This window comes from Sorex araneus, chromosome 4, assembly GCF_027595985.1.
Source record: "Sorex araneus isolate mSorAra2 chromosome 4, mSorAra2.pri, whole genome shotgun sequence".
NCBI lineage: Eukaryota > Metazoa > Chordata > Mammalia > Eulipotyphla > Soricidae > Sorex > Sorex araneus.
Window position 1 is genome coordinate 8,009,829 of NC_073305.1, and position 22,315 is coordinate 8,032,143.

The following is a 22,315-nucleotide window of genomic DNA, read 5'->3' on the forward strand; positions in this document are numbered from 1 at the left end:
AGTTACTTCTTGGCAAGATGCAGTGGAACAGGGAGGCCACAGGGCCAAGCAGATGTGACTGGCAGTTGTGCCATGTCATGAAAATCTTAGGCTCGGGGCTGGATCAATAGCACAGCGGGTAGGGCATTTGCCTTGCACACGGCTGACCCGGCTTCGAATTCCAGCATCCCATATGGTCCCCTGAGCACCGCCAGGAGTAACTCCTGAGTGCAGAGCCAGGAGTAACCCCTGTGCATGGCCAGGTGTGTCCCAAAAAGCAAAAAAAAAAAAAAAAAAGAAAGAAAATCTTAGGCTCACATTCAAACGATGGAAGACCATCCAAGCCCCAATGATGAGAAAAAAGTCTGTTTTCTCTGCATCTTTTTTTTTTCTGTGTTGGGGCCACACCCAACAGTGCTCAGGGCTTACTCATGACTCAGCACTCCGGTACCACATGGGACCCTGGGGATTGAACCCCCGGAAGTCTCCCCACTGTGTTATTGCCCCAACAGCTTTCTAAGAGTTTTCTTATTAAAACCTCCAGAAGAGGGCTGGAGCGATAGCACAGCGGGTAGGACGTTTGCCTTGCATGCGGCTGACCCAGGTTCAATTCCCAGCATCCCAAATGGTTCCCCCAAGCATCGCCAGGAGTAATTCCCGAGTGCAGAGCCAGGAGCAACCCCTTGTGCATCACTGGGTGTGACCCAAAAAAGCAAAAAAAAAAAAAAACCCAAAAACAAAAACAAAAAAACAACAAAAAAATCAAACCCAAAAAACCTCCAGAAGAGACTCAGCCGGTCAATGAGATACTTGGCTGGACAGGCAGCTGTCTTGGGTCTTGGGGTCCTCCACGGCCGAGTGATGGAATCCCCTGCCCAGAGGGTCTCTGGGAATATTCTGATGTAGCGGCCAAGATGGAGACGTTAGCTGTGAGCTGGCTGCTATGTCAGTTTGGAGAATCCGAAAGAAGCCAGAATCCCTTCCCTTTCCGAGCTTGCTGCCACCTAAGTGGTCGCTGGAGAGACGCGAGTCAGACACGCAAGCGTGGCTTCCCGGCCGCTCCTGCTAATGTCCAGGTTGCACGGCTGGTCTAACCCGGCCGCCCGAGAGATACAACCCCAAGACAGGTGCGTCCTTGGCCTTCAGCGTCCAGACAGTCTCAGGACTGGGTCCTGCTTTCTTGACTCTGCTCTCTCATGTCCCTTCATCCTGGGGGCCTCCTCCGCGCCCTCCCGGCCATGAGGATTCTACCCAGTTTACAAAACCTTGGCCCCGCCCCGTCTGTGGGACCCTGGCCAAGTCCGGGCACCTCTCCTTTTTCTGGCTCCTCCCCCCTGGTCACTCCCAGGCTGCTTTGGTATATTCAGGGATATCACTAGGCTTCACATTAAAAAAAATATATATATATATATTTAAATTTAATGAAAGAAGTATGATCTACGACGTTATTGATAGTTGAGTTTTAGGCATATCATATTTACACACCAATCCCACCACCAATGTCAGCCTCCCTCCACCAGTGTCCCCAGAGTCCCTCCCAACCCCCCCACTCCACCCCTCATCTGTTAACTTGACAGTCACGTTACAAAGTTCCAGAGGTTGCAGCTCAGACTAAACCAATCCTGCAAGAATTATTGGAAGGTTGCTTACCAAAATAAAAAATGAAAAAAGCAACCAAACAAAAGCCCCAAATGCTTTTGTAAAAACAACTGGATCTCGGGGCTGGAGCAATAGCACAGCAGGTAGGGCGTTTGCCTTGCACGCGGCCAACCCGGGTTCTAATCCAAGCATCCCGTATGGTCCCCTGAGCACCGCCAGGGGTAATTCCTGAGTGAAGAGCCAGGAGTAACCCCTGTGCATTGCCGGGTGTGACCCAAAAACCAAAAAAAAAAAAAAACAAAACAAACAACTGGATCTCTGTCTCTCTGTCTCTGTCTCTGTCTCTCTGTCTCTGTCTCTGTCTCTCTCTCTCTCTCTCTCTCTCACACACACACACACACACACACACACACACAGCAATACAGTCCTTTATGTCAATAATCTCCTTGAATGTCAAGGGACTAGACTCCTCCAAGAAAAGGCACGGAGTAATTGTTGCACTGATCAGGAATGAAAACTCATCCATTTGCTGCCTGCAGGAAACACACATAAACACACAGGATAAAAACAGTCTTAGAATGAAAGGATGGGAAACAATTATACAAGCCAATGGAAGACAAAAATAAGCCGAGACAGCCATACTTAAATCAGACCAAATTCCATCCAGCATAAAGATAGGAACGGGCTTCACATTTTTATGAGTTGTCTTCCCAAAGGCAGACCCTGGCTGATCTTCATTCTGGCATCTCTGTGTTCCAGTGCTGACGTACAGCCTTGTGCTCGAAACATGTTTGTTAGCTGGTTGAATTTTTTTCCTTTAATGTTTAGACATAGCACAAGGCACCGGGGAGGATAACTCATGGGCCTGAGCACATTTTGGATAAGCCCTGGGTTTGCTGTGCTTCTGGGCGTGGGCCCCAATCAAACTAACCAAGAAGCAAAGAAGCCTGCAGGCACACACTAAAAGCTTACTGGTGAGAGGAACTCATTAGTAAAATTTTAAGACACAATAAACCAATCATCAAAAATATTTTTTTGAAGTGATGCTGTTCAATTAATATCCTGTCAGTAAGCATTTATCCCTCTGGATTTGCTTAAATAAAAAAACCCCACAAAACTTAAAGGAAGGACAACATGTTCAATGAAGTTTAATTATCAGCGACAGTTATAAAAATGAATTAATTAATTCTGATTTTTGGGTTCCACTTGGCTGTGCTTCTGCTTACTCGTGGCTCTGTGCTCAGGGATCACTGGGTGGTTCCCAGGGAACTGCAGACAGTGGCAGGCCTGGTCCCGAGGTTGGCTATGTGCAAGGCAAGTGCTTTAGCTCTGTAATCTCTCTCTGGCCCTAAAGACATTTCAATTTCTAGACAGCCACAGGAGCTGAGTGGGGCGAGCCCGTTCTATGTTCTAGAAGCTGATTCCTTGCTATTTGCCAGGTATTATAGTATTCAGGGTTCCAATGATGGAGGATGTGGTGTTGCTGGGGATTCTTAGGGTCCCCCCAGCTCAGGGCCCTCCACACCCAGTGATGCTTGGGGACCCATGTGATGCTGGGAATAGAAGCCCGGTCAGCAGCATATGAGGCACGCGCCCTAGCACCTGTCCAGTCCGGTCCAAAGCAGTCTTCTCCTCGGGAAGCAGCTTACATCCTCTTTTTTTTTTTTTGTCGGGAGGGGGCGCACTGGCGATGCTCAGGGGTTATTCCTGGCTCTGTGCTCAGGGGACCCTATGGAATTCGGGGGATCGAACCCAGCCTGGCCTTGTGCAAGGCAAGTGTCCTACCGGCTGTACCATTACTCTGACCCCCAATGTAGAAATTTATTTTTGGTTTTTTGGGTCACACCCAGCAATGCTCAGGGGTTTCTCCTGGTTCTGCGCTCAGGAATCACTCCTGGTGTTGCTCAAGGGACCATCTGGGATGCCGGGGATCAAACCCCGGGCTGCCCATGTGCAAGGGAAATGCTCTCCCCGCTGTACTACCGCTCAGCCCAGCAAAGCTTACAGTGTCATCAGAATATTTGATTGCTATCTCTTCAGAAGCTGTAACCAAGCCACGAGCCGGGCAACGGAACACTTGGGCACCCCAGACAATTAAAGTGAAATCTGCCTTGCTCCCGGCTGTTCTGCTTCAGACCTAGCAGAAAGGCTGAGGGTGAGCTGCCTCCAGACTCATCTGCAATGCCACTTCCTCCGAGAGGCCCTCCATGATGCCCAGGCGGTTGACTGAAAACCACCTTGCTTGGAGCTCTTCCCCCCTCAACATGGTTTGCATGTCTGGTCTCCAGAGGGGATGAGTGACTTCCATATGGGGGGGCGCTCCCCGCCTGCAGCTCTTCCCACTTCCTGGCACGGGGCTGGAGAGAAGCGTGGACATCTCTGCTTCTCTGGCTGGGCGCCGGGATTTGCATCTCAGGTCCCAACTGGAGTGCCAGCTGGGTTGTAGGAAGCAGTAGCTGCTGCCAATATTAGCGGCAGAGCCACTCCCGGCTTCCATTCAGCCCAACCAGGGCCTGCCGGGAAGCCGCTGGAATAAGCACCGCTACTAGCGTTCCCTGGTGCCCAGGTGCCCAGGTGCCCACTGTCCGGTGCAGCCGCGCGGACACTCTTACTTATCTCCTTTCCTCAGGAAGGAGCCTCTCGGGGCGAAGTCCCCCAGCGGGGGTCAGTCCTGCTCCAACCCACCCCCAGATTACCTGGGGAGAGGAGAGAGCAGTGGCCCGGGGGATGGACACAGGGAGGGCGGGAGCCAGAGCCATGCCCAAGGAGGTGGACGCAGGTCTGGCCAGTGAAGGGCTAAGCGGAAAACAAACCCACAGCGAGATTTTGGCGAGCCGGGCTTGCTGGTGGCGCAGGAAGGCAGGGGGTGCGCCTCCCCGGGAGGGGGTCCTGCAGAGCGCCCCCTGGGAGGAGGCACAGTGCTGGGCGGGAGTGCCCCCGCAGCTGGGGAGAGTGGGCAGCAGCCGGCCGGACGGGAGGACCATGTGCGTGCGGCTCTCCCCTTCCTCGCCCGGGGGGCTGCGGCGAGGCCCATCCACGAGCCTGGGGGGGGGCGCATCCCTTCCCTCGCTGCAGCGGGCTTGCGCGCGTGCGTGCCCCGCGCGTGGGGGTGGACGGCTCGGCACCCCGCGGCCCACCCACGGGCGAGCGGCCCCTAACCACCCCGGAGGGCGGGAGGGGCTCTCCATGCGCTTCTCCCCCTTCTCGGGGAGCGGCCCTGGCTCTCGCGCGCACCCCCAGCCCCGCACCTGGAGCGGCCCGACGCGGGCGCTCCCGCTCCCCCGCCCCGGCCTCGGGAGACGCGCGTCTCGGGGCCGCGTGCGCGGGCGGCCGGGCAGGGGCGGGACCTGCGTTGCGGAGAGGGGTGTGCCCTACTATGGCCACGCCCCATCACTCCTTGCCCCGCCCCTGCCCCGTCCCCACCAACCCCGGCCCCGCCCCCACAGGCCGAGGCCCCGCCCCCACCAGCCTCGGCCGCGTTCCTACAAGCCCCGGTCCCGCCCTTTCCCCCGCCCCAGGCCCCGCCTACCCGCTCCGGCCCCGCCCAGCCAGCCCCCGCACCGCCCAGACCCCGCCCCCACCACGCGCTGGCCCCTCCCCTCTCCGCAGGCCCCGCCCCCGCCACCGCCGAGCCCCGCGCCGGCCCGCCCGGCCCAGTCCGCCGCGGCTGCCAGTGGGCTCGGGCCGCGCTCCGCGCCGCTGCCGCCCGCGCCGCCGCCCGGACCCCGGGCCCCCGAGCCCCATGATGAACTTCCTGCGGCGCCGGCTGTCGGACAGCAGCTTCATCGCCAACCTGCCCAATGGCTACATGACCGACCTGCAGCGGCCCGAGCCCCAGCAGCCGCCGCCCCCCGGGCCCGCCGCCGCCTCCCCCGCCGCGTCGCCCGGCCCCGAGCGCCGGCCGCCCGCCCAGGGCTGGGGGTCGGCGCCGCAGCCCGCGCCGTCGGTGGGCAGCAGCTTCTTCAGCTCGCTGTCCCAGGCCGTGAAGCAGACGGCAGCCTCGGCCGGCCTGGTGGACGCGCCCGCGCCCGCCGCGCGCAGGGCCAAGCTGCTGCTGGTGGTGGACGAACCGCACACCGACTGGTAGGCGCCCGGGAGGGTCACCGCGCGGGGACACCGCGGGGGCACGGGGGCACGGGGAGGGGGACACCGCGGGGCACGGGGGCACGGGGAGGGGGACACCGCGGGGGGACGGGGGCACGGGGAGGGGGACACCGCGGGGGCATGGGCGCACGGGGAGGGGGACACCGGCAGGGGGACACCACGGGAGGACGGGCGACACGGCGAGGGGACCGGCGACACGGGGAGGGGACGGGTGACACGGGGAGGGGGACACCGGCAGGGGGACGGGCGACATGGGGAGGGGATGGGCGACACAGGGAGGGGGCGACACCGGTCAGGGGGATGGGTGACATGGGGAGAGGACTGGTGACACCCGGGAGGGGACGATCTGGGGAGAAGACAGGGTGACATGGGGAGGAGACACGGGGAGGGTGACACCAGGGAGGGGACTGGTGACATGGGGATGGGGGACACGGAGAGGGCTGACACCAGAGCCTAGACAGACGTAGACAAGGGGAGGGGATGGGCGATATGGGGAGGAGATGGGGCAACACGGTGGGGGGGCCCAGGGGAGGGGGACGGGGAGCCCTGGGGAGGGGGCAGGCGACATGAGGAGGGGGCAACACAGGGGACAGGAATGGGGATCCCCTGGGAGGGGGAGGGGCGACACTGGGGAGGGAGCCGGGCATCTCCCTGGAGCGTGACCGGGCACCCCTTGAGGGGACCCGAGGCGGGGGATGGGGCCCGCCACCAGCTCCCTGGAAACCTGGGAAAGGGCAGCGCGGGGAGTGGGTGCAGAGGGACTGACTTCTCAGCGCAGACGCCTTACGCCAAGGTGCCGAGACTGGGAGTGGGTGCAGGGTCACCTGTTGGGGAGGGCAGCGGTGCGCAGCGGGGACAGAGGGGGCTGGTGGGGAAGACCGCGCTGGGGGCTTGCGCTGCAGGACGGGGCTCGGGGGACCCTTTCCTCGAGGGGTCCGTTGGGGCGTGTGGACGTGACGTGAGGGGGCTCCTCCCGCCCTGCCCCAGGTCAGCCTGAGGGTCCTGCCAGGGGACGCCCCCTCCCCCCTGTCTTGGAGAGCGGTTGCAGCTCCGAGCCAGCAGCAGCACCACCACCGCCCCTGTCCGTCCCTCGTCCCTGGTCCCTCGGTGGTGCCCAGGAGTGCAGGCGCGGGCGGTGTGTGGGGTGCGGGGAGCCTGAGGGAGCACTGACAGGTGGACGAGGAAGCGGATGGGGCGCTTCCCTCCCGGCTCAGGCTGCAGCTGCTGTGGCTCCCCGGGGACTCTGCTGTTTGTCTGCATTTCCTCCCTATTGGTTTCCCCCTGGACGCAGGGAGGAGGAGGGAGGGAGGGAGGGAGGGAGGGATGGTGGGAGCGTGTGTGGGCGTGTGGCCCCCGCTGGCCCCTGAGTGGCACCTTCTGAGTAGCTGGGAGGTGCTGGTGCCCTTGGCAGAGCCAGGAGCGCCTCAAAGCCTCTGGTGAGCTGAGGTTCTGGGCCTGGGCTGCTGGCCACACGCTGCCCCGAGCCCTGACCCCAGGCCCAGAGGCCCAGGGAGCCCAGTACGGCGTTTGCCAGCCGGGCTGGCCCAGAGATGTGGCCAGGGGAGAGTTGGAGCGAGGACGCCCTGCCTGGGACGGAGAATGAGGAGCCCAGACTAGCGTGGCAGGGATTCCGGAGAGCTGGGGTGGGGGGAAACGTGGGGCCCCTGCGTGAGCCGGAGAAGCTTCGCAGAGAGGAAGCCCAGGAGCAGGAGGGGAGCTGTGGGGTGACCTGGGTTTTTTTTTTTTTTTTTTTGCTTTTCGGGTCACACCCGGCGATGCACAGGGGTTCCTCCTGGCTCTGCACTCAGGAATCACTCCTGGCGGTGCTCAGGGGACCCTATGGGATGCTGGGAATCGAACCCGGGTTGACTGCATGCAAGGCGAACGCCCACCCTGCTGTGCTATCGCTCCAGCCCCAAGCGGGGGTGAGGGAGGTGGGGAGGGTGGGTGGCAGGGTGTGTGTGGGGGGGTTGTTTTTCTGTGCTGGCATCTGGCCCCACCTCCCCTCCGAGGCCTCAGCTCCTGGTCTGGGGCCGTGGACAGCCGCAGGTAGTGTCCAGGAAGGGGCCCCGGCAGGAGCCAGAGGCCATGCCCAGCCCTGGACACTCCACTTGGGGTGCAAGTCACAGGGGCCACCTCTTGGGGGCCGACTCCCGCCCGTTCCCTGGGCTTCTCTGAAGCAGTCACATTGATTTATGGAACTAATAACGCCGTCCACGCCTGGGGCCTGGCGGCCGCGCCGTGCCCGTCTGTCCCTGGGCTGGAGGGCGGGTTTGGGAGGCTCAGTTGGCCTTCGGATGCCCCTACACTTGTCGCGTTCACCCCACCAAAAGGTTGAGTGGCTGATGGAGAAGCCTCGAGAGGCCAGAGGCGGGCGGCGGGTGCTGGTCAGCGACAGGCTGTCCAAGGGCTTTTCTGCTCCCACACGGGTTTCGGCAGGTGGGCCTCCCGGTCCAGGCTCTCTGGGCAGTGGGCAGTGGGGTGCCCTGGACACTCCGGGTTGCTTTCCTGGTGCGTGAAGAGGAAGTGAGAGCGTCACCTACTCACCAGGGTACAAGGTTAAAATATGCACAGGAATCTTAGTTACGGGGGGTTTCCAGAAAGGGTTTAGACCCCAGACTCTCAGAGCTGCTTCAATCTACGGGGCTTTAATTCACGGAGGGTGGGGGGGGCGCATCCTTTGAATTTCTGTCGGCCAAATGGTGGGTGACGGCGTTTGGGTTCTTTCCACCGAACAGGCTGAAAGGGACATCGGAGCGCTTCCCTCCCCTGTTCTCTCTTGCTTGAAAAAAAAAATTTGTTGTTGTTATTGCCTGGAATCTTTAATTATATGCTAAACGGTACATGTATCTAAACATGTGTCTTCTATACTAACAAAATGAAATCACATATGTAGTGCCTGAATAATTACCAGTGTGTATTTAAAAAAAAAAAAGCAAGCCCTGAAAATGCATGTTTTCGTGCAAGGCTCTTACCTAAGTGCAGGTGAGAACTCTCTGGGATGATGTCACGGTGGAACTGATGAGGAGCATCTGTCTGCCGGGTCTGTTGTTCTGTTAGTCCCCCGGGAGGGAGGGAGGGCTCCTTCCCGCTCGCTCCTGCCTCCTGCTGGCGATCATGCCAGCCCGGCGCAGCACCTGCCTGGAACCAGGATGGCACAGGCAGGAGCAAGCAGCCGGCTCAGCTCCCAGAGGCCTCCAGCCCTCGTTCCCTCCCCCCGCCCCCAGCAGGGCCCACGGCCGGGAGAGCTGACAGCAGCTGTCCGCTGGCGCCCTTCTTGTCCAGGTGGACAGATAAGATAGATCCATCGGAGGAGCAATTTTAAAATACTATTCCTTGTGTTCGGGCTGGAGCAATAGCATAGCGGGTAGGGCATTTGCCTTGCATGCAGCTGACCCGGGTTTGATTCCTCCGTCCCTTTCAGAGAGCCTGGCAAGCTACCGAGAGTATCCCGCCCGCACGGCAGAGCCTGGCAAGCTCCCCGTGGCATATTCGATATGCCAGAAACAGTAACAACAAGTCTCACCATGGAGACGGTACTGGTGCCCGCTCGAGCAAATTGATGAGCAACGGGACGACAGTGATACAGTGATTTCTTGTGTTCAGAAAAGATCAGATAAATACATCTAAACATGTTTATTTCAAAACTCCCCCTCACGGGGCTGGAGGGCAGGCATGGCGGGGAGGCTGCCTGCCCTGCGGGACTGACCCAGGCTTGGTCCTCTGCGCCATGGCGGGTCTCTGAAGCCTGCTGGAGGGATGCCCGAGCGCAGAGCCAGGTGTGACTCAAGACAACAAACCCACCGAACAGAAAACCAATAACCGCCCCCAAAGCAAAACTAGTTTTGAATGATGGTCCTTAGGCCAGAGCACCGGCGACGAGCAAGAGCTTTGGAACTACAGGTCCCATCACTGTAGCACTGTCATGGTCATTCTGTTGTTCATCGATTGGCTCGAGTGGGCACCAGTAACGTCTCCATGGTGAGACTTGTTGTTACTGTTTTTGGCATATCGAATATGCCACGGGGAGCTTGCCAGGCTCTGCCATGCGGGCGGGATACTCTCAGTAGCTTGCTTGCCGGGCTCTCCAAGAGGGATGGAGGAATTGAACCCGGGTTGGCTGTGAGCAAACGCCCTACCCGCCCTAGCCCACAGGTCCTATACCAAAAATAAACAAGAATTCATTTTTTTTTCTTTTTGGGACACACCCGGTGATGCTCAGGGATTACTCCTGTCTTTGCACTTACGAATTACTCCTGGCAGTGCTTGGGGGACCATATGGGTTGCTGGGAATCGAACCCGGGTTGGCCGCATGCAAGGCAAATGCCCTCCCCGCTGTGCTATCACTCCAGCCCCAGTTTTTTTTTTTAACCACACCCAGTAATACTCAGGACTTCTTCCTGGCTCTGCACTCAGGGATTATTCCTGGTAGTGCTTGGGGACCCTATGGCATGCTGGGGATCTAACCCGGGGTGAGCCACATGCGAGGCAAATGCCCTCCCCGCTGAACTACTCTGGCCCTAACAAGAATTTACTTTTGAACAAGTTCTCCATGTGGTTGATATGCACATCATTAAGTATAAGATGCACTGAACATGTGATTTGGATGTGTGATTAGTGCTAACTGCAGTAGCAACACCGTTTATTGAGCAACTACTGTATGCCAGGCATTATAGTGAATTATAAACATCTCACACATGTACAACTATAGAACTTGAAAGGCCTGAGATGGCTGTGGGCTCACGCAGGAAGGCGAGACTTCTTAGAGAGGTTGACTTGGTCTAGAGTGCTCAGGCCAAGGAAAGTACAGAGGCCAAAAAGAGACAGCAAGGAGACTGTGGCGTTGATGCATCATCTGGTTTTTATGTCCCTGGGCTTGTCTTTGGGCATTTCATGAAAGAGAGGGGAATTCAGAAATCCAAACGGCGCTTGTGAGGGACTCCGAGGAATATTTGGATGGTCGCTTGGGAGAAGCTTGGTCTGAGGGGTCTCCGTGCTGAGTATTTTATGTGGGTGCTCCGTCTCTGATGGACATCTTACTCCATGCGCGTGGAGCAGGAGAGACATTCTGGTCTGGAGAGGGAATGTGACCGGGTCTGCGAAGGCTACTGAGCTGGTTCACGGGAGAGTCAGACTCGAATCCAGAACCCCAGGTTCCCAGCTGCCTCCTGGCCCCCCCCAGTCTCTCTCCACCCCCACTGTTTCCGTTCCTGTTCAGACCTTTTTGCCTCTCACTCTCCCCTTGTAAGAGCCACTGTTTCCCCTCTCCCTTGCCCTTTGCTGTTGTGGCGAGGGGGTGGCGGTTGGAGTTGGGTTGTGGCACTTGGACGTGCGGCTGTGGTGTGCCCACAACTGGGTGCTGGTGGTCACACCCCGTGGTGGTGCGTCGTGTCAGACAACATCTGAACTCGAGGGAACCCAAACGAGAGCTCGCCTGGGGGGTGGGATGATTTGCCCGAGAGGATGGGGGCTGGTCTCTTCCGGCTGCGACGCAAGTTTTTTTTGTCCCCTTCAGTCATTCTGTGATTCCTTAAAGGCTCAGGGCTTACTCCTGGCTCTGTGCTCAGGGATCGTTCCGGGCAAGCTCGGGGGACCACGAGGGATGCCAGGGATGGAAGCAGGGCGGGCCGCACACCTGGGCGAACGCCCTACCCACTGCGCTAGCACTTCGGCACCAAGTTTGGTTATTTTCCCCCTTTAAAAATAAATAAGAGGGGGCTGGAGAGATAGCACAGCGGGTAGGGCGTTTGCCTTGCACGCGGCCCACCCGGGTTCAAATCCCAGCATCCCATAGGGTCCCCTGAGCACGGCCAGGGGTAATTCCTGAGTGCAGAGCCAGGAGTGACCCCTGTGCATCGCCGGGTGTGACCCAAAAAGCAAATAAATAAATAAATAAAAAATAAAACAGAAGCTTCCGTGTGGCGTGTGAGGGCTCGTGAGTCTTCAGAGGGGGCTGCGAGCGCGGCAGAGCAAACCTGTCCCCATGGTCAGGCCCCCTTGGGTTGCTCCGTTTCACAGCCCCGCCCCGAGGTGTCGCGGCCAGGAGGCGAGGACCCTGTTGTGCCGGGGTAGGTGTGCTGCCCCCTCAGAGAGGGCGCTGCGGGGCTGGGGGCTGGTTCCCGCGGACTGATGGAGCTCGGGTTCTTCCGCAGATTACCTGACAGTGTTCCTGCCTCGGTCTCTGCCCCGTGCCACACATGTACACGGTATGTCTGTGAGCCACACGTGTACACGGCATGTCCATGTGCCACACGTAGACACAGCCTGTCCGCACCCAGTGTCCTGTCCCAGCCTCCGGATGACCCTAAGCAGAAGGTAGAAGGCCCATTTCACAGATGAATAAGCAGATTCGGAAAAGTAATTCGCCTGGAGCCGTGCAGCTCCTGGGTGGAAATGCAGACCCACAGCTTCTTCCCTCCAAAGAAAAGGCAATTGAAAAAAAGCTCAAGGGGCTGGAGAGATAGCACAGCGGGTAGGGCATTTGCCTTGCACACGGCCGACCCGGGTTCGATTCCCAGCATCCCATAGGGTCCCCTGAGCGCGGTCAGGGGTAATTCCTGAGTGCAGAGCCAGGAGTGACCCCTGAGCATCGCCAGGTGTGACCCAAAAAGCAAAAAAAAAAAAAAAGCTCAAGCGAAATCTGCCAGCAGAAAAATAAATGTTGTTTTATTTTTCCTTAAAAAGCCAGGTTGTTTCTTTCGCAAAAGGACTTCACCACAGGATTCATTTAGATCGTGAATGGCCGCCTGCTTCTGAAAGCGCGGTTTCCAGTTGCTGTGTACACACAGCTGTTTCTCTGGCTGCTTTCGGCTGCTGAGCACAGGCGCCCGCTTCAAGAGAGGCCTCCGGGCGGGGACTCACGTCCTGTCCCCGCGAGCTTGGCGGCGCTCACATGTGTGCAGGTGTGACCCACCCCCCCCCCCCCCCCCCGAGTCTCGTGAGAGCGTTTCCACGCTTCTCGGGGCCGGAGTTGCGTACAGAAGGTGCCCCGGGGCTTCCGAGAGACAGAGAAGTGGAAACCACGCAGTGTCCCTGGGAGAAACGGTGCAGACAGGGTGGGGGTCTTCGGAGAGAGTAAAGTGACACCCCCAGAGCCCCCGGGAAGCCCGGAGCACTTATGTGCCTGGGGGAGGGGGAGGGGCACAGTAGCTGGCCTGGCTGACGTTTCTTTTTCTTTCTTTTTTTTTTTTTTTGCTTTTTGGGTCACACCCGGCGATGCTCAGGGGTCACTCCTGGCTCATGGCTCATGCACTCAGGAATCACTCCTGACAGTGCTCGGGGGACCCTATGGGATGCTGGGACTTGAACCCGGGTTGGCTGTATGCAAGGCCAACGCCCTCCCCGCTGTGCTATGGCTCCAGCCCCCGAGGTTTTTATCAGCTCATTAATCCTGAGGCCGATTCACCCACCGCCCGTTCCTCCCTGCTAGCAGCAGGGGCCTTTATGAGCACTCGGAAGCGAGGGTCAGCGGGCCGAGAGTCGAGATCTGGCTCTGCTCGCACTGTGCCACCCTGGCCAAGCGCCCAGCCCGAGCCTTCTCCCGGCCCTGCGGTCGGGCCTTAGGTTCTGGAATGACGCAGGGTCCGAGATGGCTTTCTCCTCTGTAAAATGGGATGATCTCTCTGAGTCTGATTCGAGGGATCAAAGCATCCTGTGAGAATTAAATAAGGTTCTGAAAGAGCTTTTGGGGACCTTTGGGGTGCCGGTGATGGAACCCGGGTTGGCCGCATGCAAGGCAAGTTCCCTCCCTGCTGTACTGCGGCTGTAGCCCCTGAAGAAAGCACTTTGTAAAGGATGGAGAACCTTACTAATTGTCCCAGCCTTCCCTGCCCCAATCCTGCAGGCCCTGGCTGGCCTGTCTTGGTCCGTCCCCCCAAAACCCCCGTTTATTTTTCAGTTGCTCAAGTTTGATTGGGCAAGTGATGATCTATTTTGTACTCTTTATTTTTATTTTTTTGCTTTTTGGGTCACACCCGGTGATGCACAGGGGTTACTCCTGGCTCTGCACTCAGGAATTACCCCTGGTGGTGCTCAGGGGACCCTATGGGATGCTGGGATTTGAACCCGGGTCGGCCACGTGCAAGGCAAACGCCCTACCCGCTGTGCTATTGCTCCAGCCCCTATTTTGTACGCTTGACCGTTGAAAAATTTTTTTTTTAATTCAGGGTTTCTGTCTCAAAGAAAAATCACTGAAAGCTTTCCTTCACATTAAAAAGACAATGTCATTAAATTTTGACAAGAGAAACGATTCACTTGACTCAGCTGGATTTTGCAATTAGAGATGGGACCACATATGTCTTTTTTATGTAATGAACTCTAAAATAATTTCACTTCAGGTTCAGGCGACTAATTAAGGAAGGGAGGTTAGAAGGGGAATGCAAGAAGAAATAGGAAGAACGACTTTATTAGGATTATTTTTTGCCTTTTGGGTCACACCTGGTGATGCACAGGGGTTGCTCCTGGCTCATGCACTCAGGAATCATTCCTGGCAGTGCTGGGAATCGAACTCGGGTCGGCTGCGTGCAAGGCAAACGCCCTACCCACTGTGCTATCGCTCCAGCCCCTAGAAAGAACAACTTGAAAAGGCCAGAGGACTCTCGCTTCCTTCCTCTGCCCAGTCTCCCTGCGTGATGCTTTTGGAATACCTTTGCGGGCCTTATCATTTCCTTCTTCCCCGGACACTGTTGCTGCCTAGACTTTCCTGCACTGATGCCAGCCTGTCCTTCCTCCCTCGGTCCCTGACTTCCTCCCCAGAAACTCTTGTCTGCCCCTCTCTCCTCCTCGACACTCGTCCTCCTCATTCTCCCCTCAGAGGATGAGGTCTCGGAGTGGGATTGTTCTGGGGTCACACCCAGCGCTGCTCAGGCTCCATACTTGGGAATTAACTCCCTGCGGTGCTCGGGGACCCCATGGGATGCCTGGGATCCCTGCGGCCCCTGCCTTGTCGCACGTTTAAACAAGACATGCCCCCTCCCGCCTGCTCCACGACCTTGCCCTAGGTTCCACCCCCTGGTCTACCCTTGGTCCGGTCCAAGGCTGCTGCCACCTCCGTCCACACTCACACCCGAAGGAGGAATCTCGCTCCTGGCTCTGTTCCGAGGCCCTCACTTGGCCTTGCCACGGACAGTTCCCGTTTGCAATTGAGATTGTGCCTGCCAGGAAATCGAGCTGCCCCGGCCAAAGGCAGGTGCCAGGACGTGCCTTCCCGGACGGGTGTGCCACGGTTTCTCTTCCGCCAGGGAGCCCCGTGGATTCCGACCTCGGCGTGTCTGCTCCCTCTCGGGCCGCTTCCTTTTCACTGGCTTTGGGCTCACACTTAGCTCTGTGCTTGGGGATCAGTCTTGGTGGGGCCGAGGGGGGCCAGATGCAGTGCCGGGAATTGAACCCGGGCGGGTCTTACCCACTGCACTGTCTCCCCAGCCACCCCCTCCTTCTCTCTTCAACATTCCTTCTCACTTAAAAAAAAAAAAAGTGAGGGCTGGAGCAATAGCACAGCAGGTAGGGCGTTTGCCTTGCACGCTGCGGACCCTTGGTTTGATTTCCAGCATCCCATGTGGTCCCCTGAGCACCGCTAGGGGTGATTCCTGAGTGCAGAGCCAGGAGTAACTCCTGTGCACCGGGTGTGACCCAAAAAGCAAAAAAAAAAAAATTTGCCTGCCTCATTAGATACAAGTGCTCCTTGGGGCTGGCTTTCTATTTTTAATTTTTTGTTTGTTTATGGGCCACACCGGGTGGTGCTGAAGGCTTACTCCTGGCTCTGCGCTCAGTGATCACTCCTGGCAGGGCTCGGGGGACCCTAGGGGGCACCGGGGATCGATGGCCCTCCCACACCAGCCCCTCACCCCTGCCCAGCCTGCCTTCTTGACAGACACATTTTAAGTTTGGTTGTAGTTTGGACCTTCTGCTTCCTGTGCAGCAGGCGGTTCAGATATATCCATGTACCCCACCTTTCCACCGCTGGCGGGCTGAGGTCCCCCCCATCTGCCTCTTATTTGCCCCTCGACGCCTTTCCTCCCCTGTCCTTCTCATTCCTAGAGTCTAGGGCCAGGAGTAATGTAGGTGTTCCCCTTTGGTGTCCCACACTCCCTCGTCCTGTTATTTTATGTGTCATATGGGTAAGCGAGGTCATTCAGCTGTTTATCCTTCTGCCTTGATTTGCTTACCATGATATCTTCCAGTTTCATCCGAACTGCAGCAAAATAGCACAGTTTCATCATTTTGTGCAGCTGCGTAGTATTTCATCGTGCACGTCTACTGCCCCTTCATTGTCCGCTCACCCAGCACTGGGCGCCTAGGTTGGTGTCAGATCCTAGGGAATGTGCTGAGTGCTGCGATGAATGAACGTGAGTGTGTGTGTGTTTGTGTGTGTGTGTGTGTGTTTGTCACACCCAGCAATGCTCGGGTTATTCCTGGCTCTACCCTCAGGAATTACGCCTGGTGGTGGGCAAGAAACCATATGGGATGTTGGAGGATCAAACCCGGATCAACTGTGCACAAGGCAGGTGCCCTTATCTGATGGACTGTCTTTCTAGCCCCTAGAATAACTGTTTTTGTGTCCTAGGGAATCCTACGATGTCAAGAAGTAGAATTGCTGGGTCATACGGCAGCTCTGTTCTTCTCTGAGGAGTCTCCCAGACTGTTTTCCATGAGGGTCAAACTAGATAGACAACTTGTATTCACACCAGCAGTGGATGAGAGTTGCTTTTCTTTCTTTCTTTCTTTCTTTCTTTCTTTCTTTCTTTCTTTCTTTCTTTCTTTCTTTCTTTCTTTCTTTCTTTCTTTCTTTCTTTCTTTCTTTCTTTCTTTCTTTCCTTTCTTTCTTTCTTTCTTTCTTTCTTTCTTTCTTTCTTTCTTTCTTTCTTTCTTTCTTTTTTTTTTTTAAAAAAACCCATATCCCTGGGGCTGGAGCAATAGCATAGAGGGTAAGGCATTTGCCTTGCACGCGGTTGACCTTGCACACGCCGGGTGTGACCCCAAAACCAAAAACCAAAAAAAAAAAACCAAAAAAAAACCAACAAACCATATCCCTGCCAAAACTCTTCCGGTTTTTGTTTTTTGATATGCGCTGTCCGCACTGGTGCGAGATGAAAGGCAGTTCGTTGCCATCTTGGTTTGGGTTTCCCCAGTAACAGGTGACGATAAGCACATGTCCACGTTTCTCTCTGCCTTTCCTCTCGGGGGAAATGTCTGTTCCTTCCCTCTCTCAGCTTTTGGATTTTCTTCTTGTTGATGCATGCAGCTTTGATATTAGCCCATTCTCTGATGTGTTGAATTCACATATTTTTTCTCCCAACACTCTGAATAGCCAAAATCATACTGAGAAGAAATTGGGTGTATCTCATTACCGAACTGAGAAAACTACAGTATAAAGCTATAGTCATTAAAACAGCATGGTTAAAAGAATAAATCCCAGATCTATGATCAACTGATTTTCTTTCTCTCTCTCTTTTTTTTTTTTTTGCTTTTTGGGTCACACCTGGCAATGCACAGGGGTTACTCCTGGCTCTGCACTCAGGAATCACTCCTGGCGGTGCTCAGGGGACCATATGGGATGCTGGGAATCGAACCTGGGTCAGCCACGTGTAAGGCAAACACCCTACCCGCTGTGCTATCGCTCCAGCCCCTGATCAACTGATTTTCAACAAAGGAGCTGGGTACACGAACGGAGTGAAGATAGCTCCTTCAACAAATGGGGTTGGAAGAACTAGATACCACATGAGAAGAAAAAAAAATTGAAGCTAGATCCCTATCTCACACCCTACACGAAAATCAATTCAGAGTGGATCAGAGACCATGAGATTTAACCGGGATCCGTAGGATACGTGGAGGAAAATCAAGGCAGGATTCTTCCAAGATTTGGACTTCAAAGGTCTATTCGACGGTTCATTGGCCGAGGCAACGAAACCCAAACATGAACAAATGGACTACCTCAAATGAGCGTTTTTCTGTGCGGTTTCTTTTAAAGTCTCTTCCCCCAGCCCCCCAGGCACCAGGGCCCGCCCCCCTGTCACTCCCCACACAGGACTTCCAGCCCTGAGCTCTGCCCCGCTCTCGGATGGCCCAGCTGCCCGCTGGCCGTTACCGCTCCCGGGAAAGGCCACTCAGGCCACGCTCCAGCCCGGGGCCCTCGCCTGGTGCTCCCTGGTCTTGGCTCGGATCTTCGCTTCTGCTGGGGACACCCAAGGCCCCCCGGGACCCAGGTCTCATGAGCCTCCCCCCACGGTGTCCGTGTGTCCTGAGTTTCTCCTCCTCGCTGGAGTAACTGATGGGAAACACAAGTTTGCGCTTCCACTCCTGGACTCAAGGTCATTCCGGGTCATCTCGGCTTGTTCCGTGGGTGACGTTCTTGGCCCTCCCCTGCCGCTTCTCCACCTCCGCTCCTAGACTTCCGCTTCCCTCGATGCTGCCGTTTCTCCTCCTCGTCATTGATTTCACTTTCTACTTTTTTCTTTTCTTTTTGGGTCACACCCAGCGATGCTCAGGGGTTACTCCTGGCTCTGCACTCAGGAATTACTCCTGGCAGTGCTCAGGGGACCATATGGGATGCTGGGATTCGAACCTGGGTCGGCCGCGTGCAAGGCAAATGCCCTACCCACTGTGCTATCGCTCCGGCCCCACTTTCTACTCTTCTCGTTCCATCCCTTTCTCCACTGAGCCCGTCTTCATCCTCGGAGGCTGAGGGGGCGTTTCCTCTGTCAGGAATCCCTCTCCTGTCCTGGGAGTGCGCCGGCCATCGCTGCACACCCCGGGCCCCCTCTCAGTCCGCAGCCGGGCCCCCGACGCCAGGACGGGCCATCGTGGACCCGTCAGCATCGGGCAGAGTCCGGCACAGGCTCGGTCAGGAAAGCTTTGCCACGCTGAGCTGGGGAGCAAACAGGCAGTGAGCGAAAGCAGCGGAAGGGAGAAGGTCTCTGAGTAGGGTTGTGTGTGGTGCTGTCGGGGGTCGTCTGGATCCAGCCCCGAGTACGAGCTTGAGAGCCCTTTGACTCGAACCCCTGTCCGACGGAAGAACCGTGGATCACTAATTTTCAGGCGGTCCAGATCCCAGACCTTCAGAGCTTCAGCCGTGAGGGAGCCCAGGGGAGAGGGCCCGGGCCCAGGGCAGCTCAGCGCGGGGCCAAGGCACACGGGGCACAGTGCAGGGCCAGGGTCTCTGTCCCCGGCCTGTGCCTGGATTCTGAAGTCAACCTGCTGTCCCCTGTGATGTCCAGGGAAGTGTCCCCTCAGCGCAAAACTCCAGTCTGGGGCCCGCCAAGCTGCTTCTCTCTCTCTCTCTCTCTCTCCCTCTCCCTCTCTTTCTCTCCTCTCTCTCCCTCTTTCCCTCTCCCTCTCTCCTCTCTCTCCCTCTCTCTCTTCCCCTCTCCTCTCTCCCTCCTCTCTCTCTCCCTCTCTCTTCCCCTCTCCTCTCTCCCTCCTCTCTCCCTCCCTCTCTCCCTCTCTCTCCTCTCTCTCCCTCTCTCTCTTCCCCCTTTCTCTCTCCCTTCTCTCCCTCCTCTCTCTCCCCTCTCTCCCTCCTCTCTCCCTCTCTCTCCCCCCTCTCTCTCTCCTCTCTCCCTCTCTCTCGCTCTCTTCCCCCTTTCTCTCTCCCTCCTCTCACTCCTCTCTCTCCCCCTCTCTCTCCCTCCTCTTTCCCTCTCTCTCTCCCCCTCTCCCTCCTCTCTCTCTCCCTCTCTCTCTTCCCCCTTTCTCTCTCCCTTCTCTCCCTCCTCTCTCCCCCTCTCCCTCCTCTCTCTCTCCCTCTCTCTCTTCCCCCTTTCTCTCTCCCTTCTCTCCCTCCTCTCTCCCCCTCTCCCTCCTCTCTCTCCCTCTCTCTCTTCCCCCTTTCTCTCTCCCTTCTCTCCCTCCTCTCAACCCCTCTCTCCCTCCTCTCTCCCTCTCTCTCTCCCCCTCTCCCTCCTCTCTCCTCTCTCTCCCCCTCTCTCTCCCTCCCTCTCTCCCTGTCTCCTCTCTCTCCCCCCTCTCTCTCTCCTCTCTCCCTCTCTCTCTCCCTCTCTTCCCCTTTCTCTCTCCCTCCTCTCACTCCTCTCTCTCCCCCTCTCTCTCCCTCCACTTTCCCTCTCTCTCTCTCCCCCTCTCCCTCCTCACTCTCTCCTCTCTCCCCCTCTCTCTCCCTCCTCTCTCCCTCCCTATCTCCCCTCTCTCCCTCCCTCCTCTCCTCCCTCCCTCTCTCCTCTCTCTCTCCTCTCTCTCTCTCCCCCTCCCTCCTCTCTCCCTCTCTCCTCTCTCTCTCTCTCCTTTTTGGGTCACACCCAGTGATGCTCAGGAGTCACTCCTGGCTCTGCACTCAGGAATTACTCCTGGTGGTGTTCTCGGGACCCTATGGGATGCTGGGGATCGAACCTGGGTTGACCACCTGTAAGGCAAACGCCCTCCCCACTGCTGCTTTTCCTGTCATGAGAAAAATGTCTTTGGGTTATCCGGAGGCTTCCGTGGGCTGGTTCTTCGGGTCCCTGAGCTCTGCGGAGCCCTGATGGACTCAGGTGTCAGGGACGGGTCCTGCAGCCCGACGTCCAGCTGCCGGGCAGCCTCTTTCTTCTCTCTTGTCTTTGCCCGGAATATTCTGGATCATCTTCAAGACCTGCCTCTGCAGTTGGCGCACCCAAAGTCGGCACGCAACTGAATCCTTCCTTAAATGCCTGCAGCTGGTGTGAACGGCCACCTCGCCCTGGCTTGCTGGCCGCTCGGAGCTTTGCAATTAATTAGGCTGGATCTGTCCCCGTGGCCCTCAGGGAGGGCGCCCGGTGACTGCACACACAGCACTTGGAGGTTGGAGACGACCTTCGAGTAATGCGCCATGGCACCAGGGACTGAGGAGAACAATTAGGAGGATATAAACGCTGACCCGCTCTCCGGCTCCCTGTAGAGAGCCGCCAGCAGCTGCGTCCACTCCAGCGGCCGTGGCCGGGTGCAGTACAAGCACTGGTCACTGGTGATTCGAACTGGCGGCAGGCCTGCTCCCCCCTCTGGCCCCGTCCGACGTGCTCATCCCAAGCTCACTGGCTCTGGACATCAGCAACGAGACTCTGCACTTCCTCCTCTCAGCCCAGGCCAGAGAAACCCGGGACGCGCTGAGCCTGTCTTCAATCTTCGCGTCCTTTTTTTTTTTTTTTTTGCTTTCTGGGTCACACCCAGTGATGCTCAGGGGTTACTCCTGGCTCTGCACTCAGGAATTACTCCTGGCAGTACCGAGGGGACCCTATGGGATGCTGGGAATCGAACCCAGGTCGGCCGTGTGCAAGGCAAACGCCCTACCTGCTATGCTATCTGCTCCAGCCCCTCTCTGCATCCATTTTAAGACCACGCTTCCATTTCCCCCTGCCCGTGCACGGTGATGACCCCCTTCCAGGCCATTTACACTCCCACATCCGTTTCAGGGGACTGGGCCCTGGGGACAAAAACGTGAGTCCGGCTTAATCCTGGAGCAGAGGCTCGGGCTTGGCGGTGGGGGGGGGGGGGAAGTTGAGGTCCCCTCTCTTACTTGTGTGTGAATTCTCGGAGGGCCTCGAGATTAACAGTAGCGAAAATACACCCGATCCCTGTGTCTCTCGTGCCTCTAGGTGCCCGTGATGTGGGTCCAAGGCTGGACCCAGTGATGCGACTCTTGGCTGACATCTGGAGGCACTTCCCTCTTGGTGCCTGTCCGCCCCTCACCAACGGGGGATGAGACTTTCAGGTTCCCGTGACTCAGAGTCGTGTGTGTTGGTTCACTCTGGGGTCGAAGGGCCCCAGTGAGGCCTTAGCTCCTGGTCACCGGCCGCTGTCTCCAGAATTACGCTTCAAAGGCTCCAAGACCAGTGAGATCTGGGAATGGGCTTGTTAGGGGGATCACGAGAGGGAACACGCTTCCAGGGCGGGGCACGAGTACAGGCCCGCAGGGAGGCCGGCGAGGAGGGCCTTGTGGAGAGAGCGGTGCAGGTACTAGATCGAGTCCCAGCTCGCCCGCTCCGTGCACAGTTTCATCCCCTCAGCCTGGGGGGTGATGCTAAGGCCCGGTGCTTTGGGCGACACCATCTCCTTTTCAGATCCGCAGCCACCACACGGTTCCTCAAGGCCGCATTGTTGCTCCGTCCGGAGAACTGCTCAGAGAAGGCTGAGAGGCCAGTGCTCCTGAGAAGGGGCAGGTCTGCGGGGACAGTGGGGACGGAGAGGCGGCCGCTCAGGGCAGAGGAAGAGAAAGAAGTCGACCTCAGTGACGAGCTGGGGTCCGGCGAGGAGATTTGGGCGCGTTCAGCTCAATGGCTTCAGGCAGGGAAAGAGCAGCCGGCTTAGCGGGGGTCAGTGACCCGAGACATGGGGGGGGTGCGCTGGGGACCGGCCGGCCGCGTTCTTGGGGGCCGCGTGATGGCTAGTGAGAAGGTCACCGTCATTAGCCTCCCTTGACATGGAAAGAAGCTAAAGCTCATGGTGACTCTCGGGGGTGGCGGCCGGCTGCTCCAAGTCTGCTCTGTCCTCTCGGATAACTCTTGATCCAGCTGCCGCCGGGCGCCCTGGGGCTTCCTCCGTCACCCAGACAGATGCATGCCTGATCTTGGGCACTCGCTGCTGCTTCGTCTATAAATAGATGGTCAAAATCTGTCTCGGGCTGGAGCGATAGCACAGCGGGGAGGGCGTTTGCCTTGCATATGGCCGATCC

The 22,315-nt window shown here is 57.4% G+C and overlaps 1 protein-coding gene across 1 annotated transcript in view; it reads left to right on the plus strand.

The window, feature by feature from the left end:
- The first annotated feature begins 5,224 nt into the window (after positions 1-5,224).
- SYN2 (synapsin II) overlaps positions 5,225-22,315 on the plus strand; it is a 135,853-nt gene continuing 118,762 nt past the window's right edge. The window contains exon 1 of the mRNA XM_055136958.1: positions 5,225-5,661. Within this exon, the coding sequence (XP_054992933.1) occupies positions 5,321-5,661 (341 nt within the window). The 5' untranslated portion in view covers positions 5,225-5,320. The remainder of the gene's footprint in view (positions 5,662-22,315) is intronic.